This window comes from Populus alba, chromosome 3 (genome assembly GCF_005239225.2).
Source record: "Populus alba chromosome 3, ASM523922v2, whole genome shotgun sequence".
Classification (NCBI taxonomy): Eukaryota; Viridiplantae; Streptophyta; class Magnoliopsida; order Malpighiales; family Salicaceae; genus Populus; species Populus alba.
Window position 1 is genome coordinate 13,676,292 of NC_133286.1, and position 22,143 is coordinate 13,698,434.

The 22,143-nt window shown below is 33.5% G+C and overlaps 3 protein-coding genes across 14 annotated transcripts; 1 reads left to right on the forward strand and 2 right to left on the reverse strand.

Moving 5' to 3' along the window:
* Positions 1-1,260: 1,260 nt before the first annotated feature.
* On the reverse strand, positions 1,261-4,204 carry LOC118028745 (uncharacterized). Of its 2 annotated transcripts, none has more exons than XM_073407896.1 (5): positions 4,011-4,204; positions 3,102-3,256; positions 2,779-3,000; positions 1,703-1,913; positions 1,261-1,595 (listed from the first exon to the last, which is right to left on the reverse strand). In XM_073407896.1, exons 1-4 carry the CDS (start codon positions 4,090-4,092, stop codon positions 1,713-1,715), a joined length of 660 nt encoding a protein of 219 aa, XP_073263997.1. In that variant the 5' UTR covers positions 4,093-4,204; the 3' UTR covers positions 1,261-1,595; positions 1,703-1,712. The 2 variants fall into 2 exon arrangements, with proteins under 2 accessions (XP_073263997.1, XP_034888344.1); XM_035032453.2 differs by having other exon boundaries at positions 1,261-1,607; positions 4,011-4,202.
* Positions 4,205-5,030: 826 nt separating this feature from the next.
* LOC118028744 (phospholipase A1-IIdelta) lies at positions 5,031-6,558 on the forward strand. The gene has a single exon (XM_035032452.2). The coding sequence runs from the start codon at positions 5,131-5,133 to the stop codon at positions 6,364-6,366; it is 1,236 nt and encodes a 411-aa protein (XP_034888343.1). The 5' UTR covers positions 5,031-5,130; the 3' UTR covers positions 6,367-6,558.
* Positions 6,559-12,923: 6,365 nt separating this feature from the next.
* On the reverse strand, positions 12,924-21,498 carry LOC118028743 (uncharacterized). 11 transcript variants are annotated; one of them, XR_004684089.2, is made up of 5 exons: positions 21,083-21,496; positions 18,427-18,707; positions 14,807-15,180; positions 13,583-13,863; positions 12,924-13,339 (listed from the first exon to the last, which is right to left on the reverse strand). XR_004684089.2 is itself a non-coding variant. In XM_073408297.1 (5 exons), exons 3-5 carry the CDS (start codon positions 14,864-14,866, stop codon positions 13,303-13,305), a joined length of 378 nt encoding a protein of 125 aa, XP_073264398.1. In that variant the 5' UTR covers positions 14,867-15,244; positions 18,427-18,707; positions 21,083-21,498; the 3' UTR covers positions 12,924-13,302. The 11 variants fall into 11 exon arrangements, 6 of the variants coding, with proteins under 6 accessions (XP_073264398.1, XP_073264399.1, XP_073264401.1 ...); XM_073408297.1 differs by having other exon boundaries at positions 14,807-15,244; positions 21,083-21,498; XM_073408298.1 differs by lacking the exon at positions 21,083-21,496 and adding an exon at positions 19,381-19,904 and having other exon boundaries at positions 14,807-15,244.
* Between the last annotated feature and the right edge of the window lie 645 nt (positions 21,499-22,143).

Below are 22,143 nucleotides of genomic sequence, written 5' to 3' on the forward strand. Positions count from 1 at the left end.
AAACACATTTTTTTTCACATACAAAACAAATTGCTCCTAGGTCCACAGCTAGCGCAACCTAATAGATAAACTGGATTTTGCTCAGAAACAAATGGGAATGACAAGTTTTTTTTAGGGGATATATGTAGGTGTCCGAATTAATTTATGCATATCTCAATTAATCTTATGTTTTTCTAAAATTAATAGCCATGTAAGTTTTCAATAGTCTTGAGAGGACTCAAACTCGTAACCATTAGAGAACAAACTTAAGACTTAGCTAGTTAAGTTATCCCTCAAGTTGAATAACAATTTTATTTTTTTTTATTGGTGGTGGAGGCAACTTGGTTTAATAAACTTGAATATTTGATTTGTGATTTAGGTTGTTGGGTTATATAATGTAAAATGATATTTTTATATATTCATCTAAATTTAAATCTTGCATTAATTCAATATCTGAAATGTAATTTTTGAAAATAAAAGAAAAGTGAAATCGTAGAAGAGCTAGATTAATTTTGCCTTAAATTAACACATGTTTCTCTGCTGATGTAGTTTCGACTTGTTTAGCAAAAGTTAGCTAGTTGTAGTTAGGAAATTAGACTTGTTTATTTTTGTATTTTAAAAATATTTTTGATAAAATTTAATTTTTTTTGCTTCAAATTAATATTATTTTAGTGTTTTTAGATTATTTTAATGTACCAATATTAAAAATAATTATATTATTTTAATATATTTTTAAATAAAAAATATTTTAAAAATTAACTGTAATCACCTGCTATGCTATTAGCGTGTCACTTAAAAGAATGACAACAAAAAGTCGAAAAGAGCCAATCTTAATTTGCTCCACCCCGCAACTATACCTAATTTATCAATTAACTAAAACTAATTTTTCTATCAACCATCCCTTTATGTTTGAAACTTTACCTCGATCCTCTTTCAAAATGGTTAACTCTAAAACTATACAAAATTATTTTATTACTTTTGTTTTCTTATGAAAACCTACATCTGCATAATTACAGGGCATCAGCTTGGGGTTTCAGAGGGAGGCTAAAATGATTATCTCTCTAACAGTTCATAGATAAGCCTTGTTCACTGCGGTTTCATACGTATTTTTTCCCATCACTAATCATATAGTTTGATATTTAGAAGTACCTTATGATTTTTGTAGGATAAACAAAATATTGTTGGCCTCCCTTTGAAGCTCCAGCTTAATGGCCTTTAACGGTCAGTTTTCCTCGAAAATGGATGAAAAACCATTTTGCAGGGTGATCGATTGAGGTAAAGTTGAAAAATAGAGGAGACCGAATACTTAATCTTCTAGGTTGGTTGAACATCACAAGGCAGATATCAGTGTTGGGTATTTTCGACGAGTTACCAGCATAGTGATTCAAGATACAGAAGCTACATCTGCATAATTAAGATAGACAAGCCAAACGAATTAAATTAAGCGTAGTAAATTAAACCAGACACGAACAAAGCACAGGAGACCTATGATTGTTCTGCCGCAGTAGATCCATCTCTCTCTCGAAGGGTTCAAAGATGATGAAAAGCTTGAGAAGTCATGATTTGGTAGAGGAGCCTCAACTTAATGTACTCCTCAGCAAATAATCACAGCAATCCTGCAGGCAATGCTGCAATGGCACCCCAGCACAATTAGCCACCTTGTTAAGACAAATTATAATCTAAGATATCGTTAGTTAAACTGGTAAATGGATATGTTAAGAACCTTGATCAGCTTAATCCCCTCCAGGGTCCCCGTCATTTTGTATCATCATGCAATACGCTTGATTTTGCAGTTCCAGCAGCTTGTTTTCGTTTTCTAACCTCAAAAGCTCTTCCATGAGTTTTTTCTTTTCTTGCATCCTGGGATCCTGGAGGACGTTTTGTCTCAATCGTGCAACCTCATCATGGAGGCTTCTAAGTTTATTTTGGCTACCCTGTTCGGGGAATAAACTAAGTAGTATTAGTATATGATATAGCGAGTCTGCGATTCATTAAAAGATAAGTAATAATACGGAAAAACCATTTCAACTGCAACGCTAGCATGCTGGCTGTAAATTAAGCAAGAAAAAGGCAAAATAAAAATAAATCATCTCCCCAACAATATCAGAGCTACTATATAAATGTCAGACATCTATATACTCTGATAAGAGAAAAGAAGCAACAACTCTCCATTGACTACAACAAAAAAGAAGAAGAGGAAAGGATCATTTTATCAAATTTTCAGTTTCAATAAATGGATATGAGATTGGGATGGTCGAGGATTAGCGATGGAAAGATCTCCATATATACCAGATGGGATTCTCTCCTGTTCTGATTGATGGGGTGCGGAGGAAAAAATATAAAGAGCAAAAGATTTTAACATGACTTTTCTTTTATATGCGCAGAATTGATGTGATGATTTGAGTGAAGAACGGAAAGGAATGGCAGAGAAAGTGAAGGAGATGTATGGATTCTGAACGGATCTTATGATTATAATGAAGAATTTGTGGAGACAAAGCCGCCGAACACAAAGAACTTTCGTCCTTCTTGTTGCTGCTGTTCCTTTATTATACGTAAATGGAGGCAGCAGAATGACGGTGGATTTGCAGAATCGAAAATCTAACTGTCTTTAGAGTTTTCTTTTCAATCATGGGTTATACACATCTCGTGGAGAAAAGTTGTTTTGTAGGGTTTTCATTGATTTAAGAATACATGCAGTGGATTTAAGGAGGCCTCCCTATATGCAATTAATTAATTGAGAAGGGCTCTGGCATCAGGGATAATAATAATAATAATAAAAAATAAAATAAAAAGAGTTACCATGTTTTCGGTTAAAGCATGCACAAGAATTCTTTGGTTGTCACTGTTGCGTTTCAAGCTCTGACTTTCACTTCTAAGTCGATTTATCTCAATGGCTGCTGATTCCAACTTCGGACTCAAAACTGTAACCCTTTCCTTCATCAGGGATTCATTTTCGTTCTTCATGCGTGCATTTTCTTCCGCTAGTTTCTCCAGCTCCTGCTGCTGTCTTTTCTGGTCTTCCTGCATGTTAATACTAATTAACCCTTCTTCTTTTTTTATTATATATACATATACATAAATGTGTATATATATATTAATCAGGGAAAAAAAAGAGTGAATACCCTACAACGGGCTCGATATGCTTTGTCATTTCTTTTTTTTCTGTCGCGTGGATTGTCTGTCTTGGGTGCTCTATTGCTTGTTCCACCCATATCATCAACTTGTGACTGGAATTCGTAATCGAATGGCAATTTCAGTTCATCAAAGAGTTCTGAACCTGGACAGTACACATGATGAATCAGATCAATTATTTATTTTTCCCAAAACACGCATATCTAGGAAACATTCTATTTGTTGGAAGAGAATCACTTTAAAGACTTGTTATGGAAAATAATGATGAATTGCAAAGTCAAATAACAAGAGAGGAAGATTTTCTTTATTAAGTGTTTTTCTCTGCATTTTCTTCAATTATTTTTTCAAAAAAAGACTAGAAATATAGATTACTTTCATCATTATTGGTTGAAAAACAAAGAAAAATTACCCATGAAATGAAATACTATATTCAGATTTGAAGCAAATACTAAGGAGATATGTAAACTAGAATGAACAACTTCATCTTTTATTCCAACTGCCGTTTCCCTTTTCATATCAAGATCATGTATATCTGGAGGAGAATTCGAAAAAGAAATACTCAGACACCGTTATCTATCTATAGACGAGGCTCTCTTGCCTTGGAAAAGAAAGAAAGAAAACAAAAATGAAGAAAGTGAATTAACTTTTGTAATCACAGCCACAACCGTCAACAAATGTTTGGTAGATACAGCTTAATTTCTTATAAATCTGTTTTTTCTTTTCTTGAGAGAGTGCGAGTTAAGTTATGAATCTTCATATTCATACCATGGCAAAAGTCCCCAAAAGGATCTTGATTTTGAAAGTTAGATGCGCAGTACGAAACCAAAGATGAAAAACAAACTATTTGTCAAACAAAAAAAAATAAAAATTCGGAGCAAATATGTATAGTTTTGACTTACAGATATCTTCATGGTCTCCCGGAAGCCACTCCTTGAAGTCACCCAATTCCGTCTCTCGATTACCAAAATGGTCAGGATCCATCTCTATCTACTGCAAACTGAAGCTTACGTCTGTAATGTTTAATTTATGGTCTGCGCAAGAGACATGATAAATTAAGACCATAGGGTTCTTGATCTGTGGTTGGGAGTGGCCATTGACGAAGACTTTTGTAGTTTGTAATAAAAATAATTATAAAATAAAAAGAGTTAGGGAGAACTCTTGAAGTTGAAGGGCCACATGTGATATTAGAGGCTGTATGGTAACGCGGTTCAATCTCTATTTTTAAAAAAATTATTTTTTTTTTATTAAAATTGAGTGTGATTTGTACTTTTTGGATTGTTTTGATGTGCTGATGTCAAAAATAATTTTTAAAAAATAAAAAAAAATCATTGACATATATTTAGACACGAAAAGTTATTTGCAAAGCAACCGCTACTACACTGCCAAACACGCTCTTAGTATATATTTTTTTTCTATGTTTGTGTTTTAAAAGTATTTTTTTAAAAAAAATAATTTATTTTTATTTTTTTTAATTTTAAATTAACATGTTTTTAGTATTTTTAAATTATTTTGATTTACTGATATTAAAAATAATTTTTAAAAAAATAAAAAATTATTAATATATATTTTAATATAAAAAATTATTTAAAAAATAATTACAACCATATTTTAAAAAAAATAGCGAAAGACATTAGAATTTGGACTTTTGAATATCTGGCTTCTTGTTACCTGCATCAAAATAAAAATAAAAATAGAGGAAGAAAAAAAAGAGACAAACTTCAAATTATGATTAATATCACGGTTAAGAAAATAATATTAAAAAAATATACTAATTCACTAAATTTGTTTCTCAAGTGTAATTCATGATATTTTTAAAGTTAATTGACCAATTTATCCATTTGAAAAAGCGCAGTGGCTGTGGATCGCAATCACAACATTATCATCAACATCACTCATGTGCCCTTAACACCACATCTTTCTTTTTTATGTTTTCTTTTGGTTTTTTAAATACCACGAGTCCCACCTAATTTCCATTTTCTTTACAGCACCTAGCGCAGATACCTGGTTAGCTACCTCCCCATGGACGGAACAAGCGAGGCGACATGGCCTGAAATCCTGGGCAGCAAAAACTGGGATAATCTCCTTGACCCTCTCGACCTCAGCCTCCGCAAACTCATTCTCCGATGTGGCGACTTCTGCCAGGCCACATATGATGCCTTCAACAACGACCAGAACTCCAGGTATTGCGGCACTAGCCGGTACGGCAAGCGCAACTTCTTTCACAAAGTGATGCTTGACAACCCCGAAAACTATCAAGTCTCCTCTTTCCTCTACGCCACTGCTCGTGTCAGCCTCCCAGAAGCCTTCCTTCTCCACTCTCTATCTCGTGATTCCTGGGACCGTGAAACCAACTGGATTGGTTACATCGCTGTCACCTCTGATGAACAGACGAAAACTCTTGGCCGCCGTGAAATCTACATAGCCTTCCGCGGAACCACCAGAAGTTACGAATGGGTTGACCTCTTAGGCGCAAAGCTCAAGTCTGCTAAATCATTGTTAAGGGGTGCTACAAGCACTGTTCATGATCAAGAAAGCAGCAGCAGCAGTGACGATGACGATGACGAAGTTCCTAAAGTGATGCTAGGCTGGCTTTCGATGTATATTTCTGACGACCCGAATTCGCCTTTCACCAAATTAAGTGCGAGGGCGCAGCTTTTGGTCCATATTAAAGAGCTAAGGGAGCGATACAAGGATGACGACCTGAGCATTATCTTTACTGGTCACAGCCTTGGTGCTAGTTTATCAATTTTGAGTGCTTTTGATCTTGTGGAAAATGGAATTACAGATATCCCAGTATCAGCTTTTGTCTTTGGCAGCCCACAAGTTGGAAACAAGGAATTCAACGAGAGGTTTAACAAGTATCCAAATCTTAAGGTTCTGCATATAAAAAATAAGATTGATGTTATACCGCACTATCCAGGGCGATTGATGGGGTATGTTTATACTGGAACTGAGTTTGAAATTGATACGAGGAAATCTCCAAGCTTGAAGGACTCGAAGAATCCGAGTGATTGGCATAATTTGCAGGCCATATTGCATATAGTGGCAGGGTGGAACGGCGAGGAACAAGAGTTTGAGCTGAAAGTGAAGAGGAGCTTGGCGTTGGTGAACAAGTCATCTGAGTTCTTGAAAGACGAGTGCCTGGTCCCTGGGATTTGGTGGGTAGAGAAGAACAAAGGGATGGTCAGAAACGAAGATGGTGAATGGGTGGTGGCTCCGCCAGATGAGGAGGACCTACCTGTCCCCGAATGTTGACTTTCTTTTAGTGATTGATTGGCTCGTTATTTCGTCCTTTTTCCTCTCTTTTTTCCCCCCATGGAATTTGTTCCCTGCTGTTCTCTTTCTTTCTTTGTATTTTTTTATCGATTTATGTTCACATTTCGGTGCTCTGTCTCCTACTCTCCTTGGTGTCACGTCTTATTTTTATCCGATATTGCTGTTTTTACTTTTAGTGTTTGTTTTTGCAGCTCTGTGATTATTATGATATGGAATTCTAAATTACTCTGCCATTCCTTTTTATTTCTTTTTCAAAATTATAGTGCCGTGAGGATGGTGACTTTGCCACGCCTCAGATTGATAACGGCACGCCTAAACAGCGCATTTTAACAGCTTACTATGGTACTGTTGAGGTGTGCCGTTATAAGAAAATGGTGCGGCAAAATCACCATCCTCATTGTGGTTGACATAGAATTGCAGAAAATAAACCGACAGGAATGTGGTAATAAATACTTTTGATTTTTATTTTTTTTTAGAAATATATTAAAATAAATTTTTTATTTGTTAAAAAATTTATTTTTAATATCAATATATTAAAACATTCTAAAAATATATAAATTTTTTTTTTAAAAAAAATGAATTTTCACCAACAACATTGAGGTTGCAATTCCAAACAGATCCTATGGTGCTATATTACAAGACGTATATGGAGAAAGATGACAGGGTTGAAAGCGGAAGCTGGGAACAAGATTAGAGCCTCAAGAAGACAATTACAAAATGGAATTTGTAGATTTAGGGAAACTTCACAGAACCCTAAAATTGGGGTTATTTTATATATACATCAATAAAACAAGCGGACTACGAGTTAATCTGGCCTGAAAAAACCATGCCTTCTGATAACCACCTCCAAGACTGAACCTTGAGAGATTGCCTTTGATCGGCGCCTGAGCTTGAAATGAAACCTTTCCACCACCGTTTTCCCCTTAGATTTACCTTTTCGCGATGAATTTGAAGTCGATATTATTACCAATCTACTCTCATCCCCATTACCAGCACAAACTTGCCACTGCTAACAAGTTATATCAGGCTGGACTGTCATTTCTCATGAACAAGAACACCAACTCCAGCTTACACTACTGCACACGCAACTAATTGCGTTTCTTCAGCGGTGGAAAGCGTGCAGCTTCCAATATTTCAATCGGAGAAACATGAACTAGCTAGCAAGCAATCAGACTAACACTGTGCATTCCAATTGTCAACAATAATAATGTAAAATATGCATAGAGATACCTTCTGGGAATTTGGCTAGTGTGTTTCTTAAGCAGGAGAGCCACGAGTAGCTATCATCATTCGATAGTTCATCGTGAATGCCTTGGAAAATATTGATCAAGTACATGCTCACCTTCCCTAGTGATGCATTGAGAAAGAAGTTTAAAAACAAAAAATGAATACGGGGATTTCTTTTTATAAGTATTGATTAGAGTAGTAGATCAGGCTTAAGCTCAATTAATTTAATAATGGCAAAAGTCAAGAAACCACATGCATACATATCCCACTATCTTTTTTTATAATAATGGTAGAATGTCGAGGAAAGGAAACTGGAAACACTAAACCAATCCAAGACAAGAATGTCAATCACCAAAGACAGTTGAGGTGGAAGACACAAGTACCAAACAGCTGGTCATGTGGAAGGAGAACAGAATACACAGGCATCTACTTTTCCCACGATCTATGCAAAAACAGACCAATCAAGTTGCAAGAACATTCATCTCCACTTTAATCCAGTGGCAGATGACCAATAGCAACTCCTGAATTGGAATAGTGGAGACACAAATAGAGCACCGCAGGAGCACAGAAAAGAGTCGTAACCAGCAAATAACAGCAGCAACTTTTCAGAGCTTCACATCAGATGTCAAAGACCTAGCCCTGTCCTGCCAGAGCAACTCCGATGAGAAACAGTGTGTGATATATCCAACAATTTCAGGCCCTCAAGAGTTTGAGAATTTCAGTTACTAAAGACAAACTAGTGTCAACAATGATTAACTAAGACTTTTCGTGCTCCAACTCCGAAATGCTTCCATGGAATAATGCACTTCTTTCCAATTTAATTAAAAATAACAATTGCAACAAGTACTGACCGATATGAGGCCAGAATCAGGAAAAAAAATACCAACCCCAACTTTTCCCAATGCAGCAGCAACAGTTTGTGCATGCCTAAATAACATAAACTGAATCAGTGTGAAAATGATTTTAGAGCACAGTAACATTACTTAACTATACGAGTGAGCTGAAGTTGGATTTGCAAGTTGTGTTGGAAAATGCAATCTCATGGTGCCATAACACCCTCTTTGATGGCAGTACTTACAATATACAAATGAACTTGCAATTACTTAAAACATAAAAACTGTTCAAGTCCAGGCTTAAAAAATGATGAACATAAATTTATACTCCATGACATAAATTTGTCCGCTATTCCATCAAGAACAACAAAATGGATAAGCTAACACCTCTGGGGGACTCAACAGACATCGTCGGGGAACAAGCAGAGCTGCCAAAAAAGTAAGTCATGAATTTCACAGGTGTCACGAAGTGGGCAATGCTTGTAGGATTCACTATTAGCTTCAAGGTCTTCAGTTTAAGGAATGGAGAAGCTTGTTGCTGTAATATATCAGGACGTTCGATTAATGTTTAACTATGTGACATATAAAGATTTCATGTTAGAGAAACAAATTTAATTTGCATCTAATGCCTACATTTTTGGTATTGAGAAAAACGGGCAAAATACTTATTACATTCATGTGAACATACCTGAATGCTCATATTCTGCAAATTGTGCATTTCGATTCCCGTGGAACAGAACACAAATCAACGTGGAAATAAAAACATCTAATCCATACTCATCCTAGATCATCCTTAAGAAACCAACAATAGCAGCAGTCTCCTTGCTTCGTTTAAAAGATCCATCTGTATTAAGTTTAATCCATCCCTTGGAGGAGGCGACCAACCAGTACATCAGTACTCTTATTTGTTAGATTTCGGTTGCTGCAGCTTGGGAATCATTAAAAAGCTCTCTGAAATTTGCATGGTGTAAGGGAACCGTTAAAGAACCATTTTTAATCTGATAGTTTAATCTAACTGTTAGATGATATCTTTAAACTGTTAGATGATATCTTGAAATTTTGTTTAAAAATTTATTATTTTCTTACAAAACTCTATTTTAAAGAGGTCGCGGAGGTCGAGTGAAATCTACTTAAAAAACATCCTGTTTCTCCAAGTACATAACATCCATCAACACAGCCCAAGATCCATAACCAAAAACCACAGTTCTGTTGTTAGTAAATTCCTCTGGAACCAGTCATGCAAATTGGAAGAGAAGAAAGTCGTGTCCACCCTAGCAGCAAGACATGCTGCCACACCATAGAACCGGACAGTCCCTTAAAACATGCAAACAGACTCCACAGTAGCACCGCAAAAGCCATAAGAATCATCCCTAGATGAACCTGTGCGTTGCCCATTAGTCAGTAACTTCCCATGCAAAGCTAGCTAGCCAAAGAAACACTTTTACGCGCTCTGGACGGCGACCTCCTCCACTTTATATATATATGGTGCAGGTGAATAGTAAACATATATATATGGTGCAGGTGAATAGTAAACATATATAACCAATTCCAAACACTCCTCCACTTTATATATATATGGTGCAGGTGAATAGTAAACATAAGAATTTTAGAGGAGGACTGGAGGAGGAAGTAAAAACACATCTCTTTAATATATATCAACGAAGTAACATCAGTACTTTAAGGAGATAACATTAAACTAAACTCTCCTAAATAAAAATAATCTAAAAACTCCATAGGTTTTTCTATTAACATACTCTAAAACGTTTTCATTTTCTAATTTTATATCTCGAATTATGAATTATATGGTATTTCTATTAAATTCCGCTTATTTTTTATGTGTGACCTTTTTGAAAATATAAACATCTTTCCTCGTTATTTATTTATTTATTTTTAGTTTAGGAATTTTAATTTTAATTTAATTTTTTATTTGATATTATTAGACTTAATTTCTAGTTTTTGTATTTAAGAGGAATAGTTTATTTTATTTTATTTTTTTAATTCAAAATTATTAGAGTTTTCTAGTTTTTTTTTTTCCATATAAACAGTTGCGATAGCCTTTTAAAAAATGTGATTTTGATAAATAAAATTTAAATATTTCAGTGTCTCTTCGCAACTATAGTTTTTTTTTTTTTTTTTAATCTTTGAGATATTAGACTTATAATAAATACTGTTATTCTTTTCTTTTTTTCCCTCCTAATTACATCAGTTGATATAGTCGAGGAGAGCATATTCGTGGGAAAGGATGTTAGTTTTCAGCTAAGGAGATTCTATCTCGTGAGCATTACATTCAAGAACTAAGCTCTTTGATTATCACGGCTGAAGTTTATAAGAGATGTGCTCATAATAGAGGATGGTTTTTGATTGAGAAAGTCTTGCTCTTTGACACCAATTTCCTCTGTACAGATTTTGCCCTAAGAACATTATGTAGCATGTGTTTGTGATAGAGAAGAATAGTTTTTTTAATTGAATTTTTAACTCGAGAATTTCAACCCAATTGATAATAAATGTAACCTTAGTTATTATTCTTTTTTTAATTTAGAAATTTTATTTTTTTTATTTGTATCATTAGAATTGCATATTTTTTCTATTTAAAAAGAGTAATTTCTCTATTTATAATTATTAAAGTTTTCTAGTTTTTTTTATACATAAGAGGTTGTTATAGTTTATAATAGTTTTTTGACGAGTACAAATTAATTATTTTAAATATTTTCTTATGGTTATAATATTTTTAATCTATGAAGGGCTTTAACATATAACAAACTTTATGATACTTTATATACACAACTATAACAATTTTTTTATATAAATATTAATGAATATTGTTCACCCCTGACGACAGGTGAAGAAGAAATGACACTTGATCAACTGCATCCTGCCAAATGCTGCGACAATCTTGACTCTGCAAGAGCATCATGAACCAAATTAGTAGAAAAAACTTTATATATTTAATTTTTTTTACTGGAAAAGTTATCCCACCAGCAATAAACCCATCCTTGGGTAGTGAAAACTAATAGCGAAAGGTAAGACTAAAAACAGCGTCTGTGAAATCAGTGGGCATTTATCAAGATAATAAGAGGATTATAATAAATCCCATCCTTATCAATCGAGAAGAAAAGCCACCCAGATTTGATCAGATGTTACCTCCACCCAATCCATGGGCAGTTCTTTTTACGGTGGGAAAAAAGAAAGAATTTTCTTGAAACAGTACTCTGCTAAGCCTTTTCTTTTGATGAATATTCAATGGTTTTCGCTTGCGTAAGGATCGAGCAACTTAATACTTAGATACCATATATCCTGCTCCAACAGAGGAACTGTGCATAACCCAGCACATGACAAGATCCTCTGTGAGAATACAAAACCTGCCAGTCCACTTTGCATAGCTGCAACAAACTGTATTGGATCCTCTGATTAGCAGAGAATGTATACAAAGAAAATGTGATTCTCTTCGTCATCTTCAGACAAACATGGAATGAAGACAAACGATATTCTTCTCCTCCAATCTCCATACTAGAGAAAGTCTTAATTTTAAGATGGCCAACCAAGTAATAAAGTCGTGCCTTGGAATTCGTCCCTAAACAAATTATGGATAAATTAAAAATCAATCTACTAATATGTTTCGGAAAAACCATAACTCTCTAATAGTTCCGTACAATATAAGAAAGAAAAAAGTTTTGCAAGTGGTTTATTTAACATAAATGTGAAAAGTTAGAATTACCTATAACTAAAAGGATTGGTGTTTCACTGTAGCGGAAATTAGAGTTACCATAGACTGTAAGTAATTTCAATGTGGATTGCACTGTTTGGTGAGGCATGGTGAAACTGCAGACCCGCTCCCCTGGGTCAACTCTAGTTTTGGTGAGGCTACAGACTCCTGGTGCTAAGGCAGGCAAGCCATAAGTGCCAGCGCGTAAAATAAGGATGCAGGCCTTAAGCTGCAGACACATGGGTTGGAAAAGGCAGCTGCCAAGCAACAACAATCTAATTTTTCTCTTTTCTGACGTGGACAATCTCCATTGTTTTGACTGGACCGAGTTCGGTTCAAAGCTAAATACAATGAATTGGATCCGACCCAGTAAAATAAAATAAAAATCAATTTTTTTTATTTATTTTTAATTGTGTTTATTTGAAAAACTAGTGTTTAACATTATTCAATGACACAACATAAATTAAAAGAAGATTGCTTGATGACGTAGCATTTGCAGAATTTGATCGCAATCTCAATTTTGTTCCTGATGATATTTTATCTGATGTTGTTACACGCTTAAAAAACCAATGAAACTATAGTCCTTGTCAGATGGATTTCATACGTAATGGAATTGTAGATAGTTTAATGGAATAATAAAAAATATTTTTTATAACGTATTATTTATTTCATGATGTAATTACCAGTAGTTAAATTTATAATATTTAAATTAAAAACTATTAATATTAATATATATCTTTTTTAATTATTTTATAACCTCAATTTAAAAGGCATTGTTAACCAAACACACTCTAAATTACTTTTTATTCAACCTCAGTTTCAATCACAGTTTTAACCAAACATATATAAATACCAAACCAACATCAACCAAAAGTATTTTTCATAAAATAACTTTTTTAAAATCATAATCATAAAAATTACCACAATACCAAACATACTTAACAGTAGGGTACCACACTACTCAATGACACTCGAGCATGGAAATCCAAAAATTATTTTGTTTTATTTTATCTTATTTTTACGGAAGTCTGCTGTTGCCATTGATATATAGCTAGAACACAAGCCATTTTTAATACTCCAGTACTGAAATGGACGGCCGGGACCTTTATTATTTGTTCTTCTCAATGATTCATCCCTTGCATCCGAACATATTCAGAATTTTTTCCATGTTTGCTTCATCATGCCTTCTCTGAAAATTATGAAGTAAAAACAAACGATAAAAGTTAATCATCAAGCTTAAACTTAAATTCTTCTGTTTTTCTGGAAATAAAATGATTGGCAGTTCTTGAACTCCAAACTTGTTAGCTATAGAGTTTCTTTTATACAGATAAAAAGAGTTCAGTAATGTGCTAATGAAAGAATTACTATTCAAAAACATAAGAGCCATATATAGAAAAAGAAAGAAGGTTAAGGAGAGTCAGGCGAAACTAACCGAAGACATTGAATAAGTCTGTCAGCTTCAGACAAATTATTGTCTTCTCGTGCTTTCACGATCTTGAGCATTAGATTCAGGCGTTGTTGATTGCACGCAGCCTGTTGTGATATAAGCAACGTTTCTTTTCTAAGTTGATCGCATTCAAATTCAATCTCTTCGAACTTCTCTCTGATTTCCATTTGCCCCTTTTTAATACGTTTTTGTTGTTCACCAATCTTTGCCATCTTTGCTCTTAGTCTTCCCATGTTTGCTTGTTTTTTTCCAGATCTTTTCCTTTTCTGCACGCCAAGAAAAAAAAAGAGGTAAGAACAAAATACAAATGAAGTTAAAAAGAAAGTTAAACCTTTAATAATACATTCGAGACTTTTGGTGTAAGCATAGACAGAGATTGCACCGACAATCGACATTTCTTAAAAAAAAACATTTCTTTCCGTCAAAATAGATAAAGAGATTCGTATGAGAAAGAAAATGTAAAGAGTCCATATTAGTGTGCGATCACCATCCAGTAAACATTATACATGCCATGAAAAATAATAAAAATAAAAAAGTCTGGGCAATTATGACAATAAAATGCCTGTTTAGAGTTCCTCACACTGAAGAGATTGAGGAAAAGAATCTAAAAAGAGGACATGGACGGCTGGAGCAGTTTAATCGACAAATAAATAAATGAATTAAAGTAATTGCAGGACTACCACAACAAGCTCAAAAGACAAGGGAGAAGAAGCTAGCTAGAAGAAGATAGGAATAACGTACGGTAGTTAATGTGATTGTTTTTTTTTTAATGAACAATGAAGGAACTTGGTAATTCAGAAATGTATTTCTACAGAAATATGATTGACGTAAAGAGTTTTGTAAATTAATAACAAGTATTTCAATTATAAAATGAACTTTAATTTCGGAACAATTATATTTCAAGTATTTCTAAATATATATTTCTTTAAATCTTATTTACATGTTGAGTACTGCTAATCTTATTTACGAACAATTTCTTTTATAACCGGTTTCATATATATTTATGCGAGAAATAGAGTATAATCTTCTTCCATATATCTAATCATTTCTCCGATCTAAGATGGATTGAGAAGTCAAAGAACTTCATGCATGTACAGGCTAGAGAAAGTGTCGAGCACATTCTGGGCTTCAAGACTTATCCGGGACCCCTAATTCTTGCATCCAAAGCAATATTGACCTTTGGTAAAATTAAAAAAAAAATTCACATACCTGAGCCTTGTTCGCAGTCGATCTTTCTGCAGCGAAGGCATTCCTGGTGCACTGATCCATTGTATATAGCTCCGACTGGTTCTTCTTTCTTATTCTACTTCAAAACCACGATCTTCACACGCATGGAACGCAACCTTAGAAAGTTTGCTACCACCGGGCTTGGGATGATTGGAAATCGAGCAGCGTCGCCCAATTTATAGACATAATTAACACGCACCGGAAAACACGTCTCATCGAAATCTCCAGGCAGGGATATGGAAACAGCCGATGAATCTTCGGTCTATAACTTTTATTGAACGCCTTCCATTTTCCTTGTTTTCATTTGAGAGACTCGCAGTCTCGCACGATCTGTTGCTCAAATCGCGCGGTGCGACCTATTTTTTATAGGGCTAATTGATCATATCCGTCGAGAGAAAAAAATAATGATTGGGATGTTTCCTAGAAGGAAAAGCGAAACGTCTCATGAAAGCAAGGTTCTCAATTCTATTTCATTTCATTTGAAATGTTCAAGAGATTTCGTATCAATTTTAAAAATAAAACAAAACAAAATAATTTTTATTTTATTTTAAATCTTAATTGAATTTAAATTTTTCAAATAAATTTCAGCTAAAATATTACGATTTTATTTTATATCTTTTATTTCGAGCTTGAAAAGTTATTAAATCATACTCAAACTTCAACTTATTTTAACCAAAACAAATCTTAAAAATTCCATATAAATATTAATAATTCTATTTTCAACTACAAAACAATCTTTAATCAATCTAAAAATAAAAAATCAAACAAAACAACAATAATAATAAATTTGGATTATTTATATTGTGAAAGTAATCTCTAAAATATTGTGAAAAAAATTTATATTGTGAAAAAAATCTCTAAAATATTGTAAAAACTTTTATAAATCATTTATCAATATAAAAACACCTGAAACTCACTAAAAATTAAAAATAAAAAAATCTAAACAACCATTGATATGCCTCTTCAATAATGTTTATAGAAAAAATTACCAGAGTCAAAATCCTCTCATGGATGTCATTTTTTTAACATGAATATAAACCTTTTTGTTTTATGGAAAGGGGTTAATGTACAATAACTTTTTTTTTATTATTTTTCAACAACTTTCTCTTTTATTTTTTAAATTCATGGTCTGAAAAATGAATAAAATAAGATTTTAAATAAAAATAAAAATTCAAAAAAAATTTAGATTAATCATGTATTTTCTTTATATTTTATATAGTTTCCTCTTATCTTAGTTATTGAAATTTGACTAACAAACAAGTTTTTCTCTCCTTATTTATTTTTCAATAACTTTCTTTCTCATCATACAAATCCAGGAATTATAAAATAAATAAAATAATTATTTGGATTAAAATAAAAATTCAAAGCCGACTTGGACTAAAGACAGGTCCGCAAAAACATAACACTGCCAAAACTTCTCTTTTGAGCCTCAAATATAAACAAATACAAGGCTCTGCCTGGAGCCCTAAAACATATTGGCTTCTAGTTTATATCTCAACATGTTTACAGCCTCCTTAACTTGTATCAGAGCATTAATCCTAACAGCAACAAGCCAACAACAGAAACCCAAAACTCATCATCATCATCAAGTTCTTCCTCCTCTGCTGTTGTTGCTGCAACAAACCTGATGACTTCTTTTTCAACCGCTGCTATTGCTGCTGTCAACCCGGTTGCCATCACTGCTCCAAATCCAGTGCCTCTTTTCTCAAATTCCATACAGCAGCCGATGTTTCGTCAGTCAACAGCCTTTCTCCCTCTTTCAAGTGCTCATCACTTTATCTCCCCAAAGCTCACAAATTATTCAGACATTTACAGGAAAACATAGATGACAAGAACAAGGATTGGTTAGCCCTCCAGATGGGTCCAAACCGTTCCCTTCATCTTTTGTTTTTCTTGAGAACTCCCCTCTTCCCGATCCAAATCCAGCAATACATGGAAGACGTTTGAGAGTGCACTCGCGTTACCATCTAATACTAGAATTATGAGCCTTCATATGGATTTCCAAGAACTTAATTTCCACAACAAGATGCATCTGTTTTGGCCGGCCCTTGTCCAAGACTGATTCCAACCTTTATATTTTGAAGGTTTGAGTGCTGAGTTGAAGGATATTAGAACCTGTTTCATTCAATGAGTTGCATAGTTTGTCGTTAACTCGTGAATTTCTTCACAAGGACTCTCTCTCCTGTCATTAACCTTGACAATTGGCCCCTTGAATCGGTCACTCCTCCTGTTCTTGTATCAGTGTGCAGAACTAACTCCTCTTCTAACGACAACTTTAGCTATTTTCGCAATAATTATAGAGGCTGTAAACGTGAGAGAGGAGCAAGAAATGATGGCACTTTGGGCGGTGCTTCTAATCAATTAAGGTTAGAGTATCCATTTCTTTAATTTATTATATATATATATTAAACCCAAGGGAATTAACAGTTATCAATTTTTCTTGTTAATTAGTTTTTTTTTTAATCGTGGATGTCAAGTATTATTGGTTTTTTTTTAACTTAAATTCGAATGATAAATATTTAATTACAATTTACATAAAATATTTTTCTTGTCAATTACAATTTTTTAATTGTAACTTTAAGTTCTGAGCTGGCAAAGAACATACATCAAATGACTTGAAGTTTTTTATAAACAACAAAGCATGAAGTATCAGACAACATCAGCCTAAACAAGGTAGCTGAATAGTATTACTAAGAGAAAGGATTGAATTATTCTTGATAGGGTAAAAAGTCTACTCAAAATAAATTAAAAGAAAAAAAGTTGCCCGAACAGTATTAGGCTAAGGTTGTATCATATGCAATGTATAAGCTAAATTATTACTCAACTGGAAGTTTGCAAGTAGTCAATCGAGAAGAAGTATGGAGTACTCTCAATCCAAATGTAACGGATTGTTGTCCATGTTGTGCTTCATGCATTCTCTGCAATAAAATATAAAACTAAGCACAGGAAAGTTATGTATTTATGCTTTAAAATCTGTCACTACAGTACTAGTTTTTTCATAATCTGGAGATTTGGCTCTTTAACAATATCATCTGACCTCTACTGCTATCCTTCATATCTCCTAGCATCCTAATCAAAGTACGCTGATTGCCTCATTCTATCAAGAGTTGGTTTCTCTAACTTTGGTTCGGCAGCCATTATTTCTTTAAGTTGAAAATCGCAGGCCAGCTTGTTATTGAACATTTGAAAAGTTAGGAAGAAGATCATCAATATCATGATCTGGATTTTCCATATCAGAATGTTCTCCTCGGGATAAATACAATTACTCTTAATTAACGAGCAAAATAGAACAATATGTGTTGAGCTGGCTTGCGTCCATCTGCTCCACATTTAACGGTTTCCTCTGTCCTCTTGGTGGATTTGGTGTTTAAAGAAAAAATACGATTTTATATAATAGCCAGCTGAAATGCGATCCTTCAGCTGTGATGCTGCTAATTAAGCCAGACAGCAAGAGGACTTCTTCTTCTTCTTTTCAGGACATATTTTTAAATTACTTCTTCAAAGAAAATAATAAAAACTAAACTAATTAAGTTGACGGTCTTTTATGGTTCAGCCAATTTCAAATTGAAGGATAAGCTCACATAGAGGGAGGTAAAACTAACCGAAGAGATTGAGTAAGTTTGTCAGCTTCAGAAAGATTATTTTCTTCTCGAGCTTTTACGATTTTGAACATAAGATTTAGACGTTGCTGATTGCGTGCAGCCTGTTTCGAGATAAGGAATGTTTCCTTCTTGAGTTGATCACACTCAAATTCCATCTCCTTAAACCTCTCCCTTATTTCCATTTGCCCTTTTTTAACTCTTTTTTGCTGTTCACCGATCTCTGCCATCTCTGCTTCCAACCTTTTCATGCTTGATTTTGTTTTTCCACTTCCTTTTCTTTTCTGCAACATGCAAAACAAAATGTTCAATACAAATACAACAATCTTAAAATCATAATCCAATAAGATTTTTAATGGCCAAATGGAACCGTGCTGCCCATTTTGATTTTCTTCCCCTTTCAAAGGGATCCTGTAAGTATGACACTCTGTCACGATGATATTTATCTCTTTGATGCAAGAGTGCATAATGTTTAATGCACAGATATATAGACACACACACATAAAATTCACTTAACCGATCTTAATTATATGTCATAGCTGAAAAACTCGGAGCATCGACAGTGATAAAATACCCACACTTTCAGGCCTCCACTAGAAAGAAAACGTGAGTGATGAAAGTGAAAGGAAAATTAAATAAAAAGATCTCTAAACAAAGCAATTAATTTGTCTGCTAATGACTGATTCTTTAATATTTGAGCTGTAATTAACATTCGTCAATAAATGATCATAGAAAAAGATAATAATTTCAGATAAAAAACATTATGGGGAAATAGAAAAAGAAAAACTTGTTGAAATTCCTCGGAACTGGTACTGATGTACACTGTAACTCCTTGTCTTATTTTCATCTTACATTATTAGAATCCCTAATATAAATATTGGTGAAAAAAGCCTAAAATATCGAGTATTATTCAAGAACTAGTGTAAGAAGTTGCTTGGTACCTTGCCAAGTTGGTACCTGAAATATGGTGACCGGCCATGCATCTTTCAAGCTGCCCAGCTGTCGTTCCCAGGGTGAAGAGTTCAAATCCTTGAAAGGGTTCGGCTAACTTGCATGCATTTTCTTAATTTACAGACGAGTGGCTATGGGTTCCACCTCCGCGTGTCAACGTCAAGATAGAGTATTATGAAGTTATCCATAATTCGAATATTATTTTCTCTTCGTTTTCAAACTTTTGAAATCAAAATGTAAGAGAATAAATATTTTTGTTTCTTTAAAAAACATTAAAAAAAAGAAAAGTTTTTATAACTAATTTTTACATCAATATATAATTTTGATTTGTGAGTTGGATAGAGTACAAAACATCAAGAAATGTACACAAATCATGTTGACACGATACAGAAATGAACACAAATCAGCTTAGTGAGACAATCAAGTACCGAGTTGGAATATATTTGGGTATATGATAGTGGTAGATTTAAAGTATTTTTTAAAAAAATAAATTAAAATAAAATTATTTTATTTTTAAAAAATTATTTTTAATATTAGTATATTAAAAGGATTTAAATATATATAAAAAAATATTTTAAACAAAAATAAATAAAAAATTTTAAAACGTGTTTCCATTGTTGTTTTCAAATAAAATACTGTTTAGGAACGTGATGCAAACTGTATTTTTAAAAAATTTAAAAAAAAATTATTAAAATTTAATATGGTTTGTATATTTTGTATTGTTTTGATATGCTGATATCAAAAATAATTTTTTAAAATTAAAAAAAATATTATTAATATATATTTTAATATAAAAATTTATTTAAAAAATAATCGCTATTATACTGTTAAACATTCTGCCCTGATATTAGGTCCATGGTGAGGTAGAACTGGGGTTGGGTTGGACCACGAGTCTCAAAAGTCAAGCTAACATTGAATCTAGGATGCTAGGGGTCAGGTCGATGTGGGGTCTAAAGATCAAGTGGTGTGGGGTCTAGGGCTCGCGGGTGGGGCAAGCATAAGATCTAGGGTTTCTAAGGTCAAACTCAATCAAGCCATATCCTTATTTTTTTGTTGGTTTCATCCATAATTTTAGAACTCTTACATTATAAGATGCAGGTCACTTCCATAAAAAACAATATTTTATACAATAGAAAAAAGAAGATTTGGAAAAATACCTACAACAACACGAAAAATCCTATAAAAACTATCAGAAGGACTTGATTTAAATGTAGCATTGTTCAAGGACTTCTAATATAAAATAAAGAATCAAGGGACTTGACTGGTACTCAAAGGAATCAAGGTTTAGGAACGGTGCCGCTCTTCTGACTTCTTATCAAGAAGGATGGGCAGAACGCCACAAAAATTGAGAACCATAACGATGAAAATCAATCCATCTGGATTAAGGATATTGAGAATTACAAGGAAGGATTCCTTTCGCCTTTTTCCGTTGAGAATTAAACTAACCAGTTATGGTCGCCGATCATCAATTTTCAACTTTCCTTTTTCAATCAGCAATGGTGTTGCCATTTATACAAATAAAAAGGACACTAAAATTATGCAAACCAACAAGAATTGCAAACGATGCATGCTGTATTATAGTTATAATTAACTCTAAATCCGCATCGCAAGAAAGGGGAAGCTAGGGCACAAGGGACCTCAAAAATTAGTGTGATGGAGCCATATTTCTCCTTCATGCAATGGCCAGCCTCAATAAAATATGACTTACCTGAAACCTGCTCTCAATCGATCTGCAAGCCCTTTTTCCGGTTGTCGTTTGGAACTCCATGGTTATCACTGCTGCGCGCGCTGTCTCCTTGCTCTATATTAATTGAAAAGCAGAGAAATCAAATATACAAGGATTGTTCATGCCTTGCCTGCTCGAAATTATGAGGAGAGGGAGTTATAAGGATTGTTAAATGGGCACCGGTGGTCTTTCCCTATCAACGGCGGTCGCGATTAGAAGGGACGACTTGAAGTCTCGCGCTATCTCTTCCCATTCATCGCACGATGCTTTCGCATTTGGTGCAACTATTTTTGGTTAAACTTTATTTTAGTCCATAGATTCATTAAAGATAAATCCACTTGTTCTTCTCCGCTGTTTAATTTCATTGTAATTTCCAAAAGATTTAAGATTTTTTATCTAGCAGCCATGGTTGTCAAAAACCATCTGCAAATCTGACTTGCCTAAGCAACCAGATTATTTGCCCCAAAATCAACCCATAGATCGGTCATCCGTTTCTATGGGTGATATTGTTTTTCTCTTTTCTATATAAAATAGACTTGTGACCCGTCCATGTCGGATAAATCAATTTTCTCTTAACATGCAAAATAAATGTTCGGATAATGATAGTATTTATAAGAAAATAATAAAAACTTGATATTTAAAGTTCTAATAAAATAAAATAAAGAATTATAGGTCGAATCATATAAACAAAAATGGCTATTCATTGATATTAATTACGTAACTAAGAAATCACTCAATAGTTTCTTCCGTAGGATTGTTGTGATTACTTTTTAAATAATTTTTTATGTTAAAATATATGTTAATAGTATTTTTTATTTTTAAAAAATTATTTTTGACATCAATATATTAAAATAATTTAAAATTAATAAAAAAATTAAAATTTTAAAATACAAAAATAAACAGATGTAATTCTTTTAAGCATCTAGTTGATTCTTAGGAAAGCATATAGCATTTAAAATCTAAAACAATTATACAGAGTCTATCTTATCCTTGACAACCATTAAGAAGCTGGGGATAGAGATGCCAGCGGATCGAACATATAT

What these genes read in the sequence shown, in the direction of transcription:
- LOC118028745 (XM_073407896.1), bottom strand. Translation starts at nt 4,092, where the DNA reads ATGGATCCTGACCATTTTGGTAATCGAGAGACGGAATTGGGTGACTTC. An exon ending in CATATCGAGCCCGTTGTAGG is followed by an intron (nt 3,001 to 3,101) that starts GTATTCACTCTT and finishes ATTAACATGCAG; the next exon opens with GAAGACCAGAAAAGACAGCA. An exon ending in ATGCTTTAACCGAAAACATG is followed by an intron (nt 1,914 to 2,778) that starts GTAACTCTTTTT and finishes TTCCCCGAACAG; the next exon opens with GGTAGCCAAAATAAACTTAG.
- LOC118028744 (XM_035032452.2), top strand. Translation starts at nt 5,131, where the DNA reads ATGGACGGAACAAGCGAGGCGACATGGCCTGAAATCCTGGGCAGCAAA.
- LOC118028743 (XM_073408296.1), bottom strand. Translation starts at nt 21,142, where the DNA reads ATGGAGTTCCAAACGACAACCGGAAAAAGGGCTTGCAGATCGATTGAG. An exon ending in CGATTGAGAGCAGGTTTCAG is followed by an intron (nt 18,708 to 21,082) that starts GTAAGTCATATT and finishes TGCATGTTGCAG; the next exon opens with AAAAGAAAAGGAAGTGGAAA. An exon ending in AAACTTACTCAATCTCTTCG is followed by an intron (nt 15,245 to 18,426) that starts GTTAGTTTTACC and finishes TTTTCCTTCTAG; the next exon opens with GAAACATCCCAATCATTATT.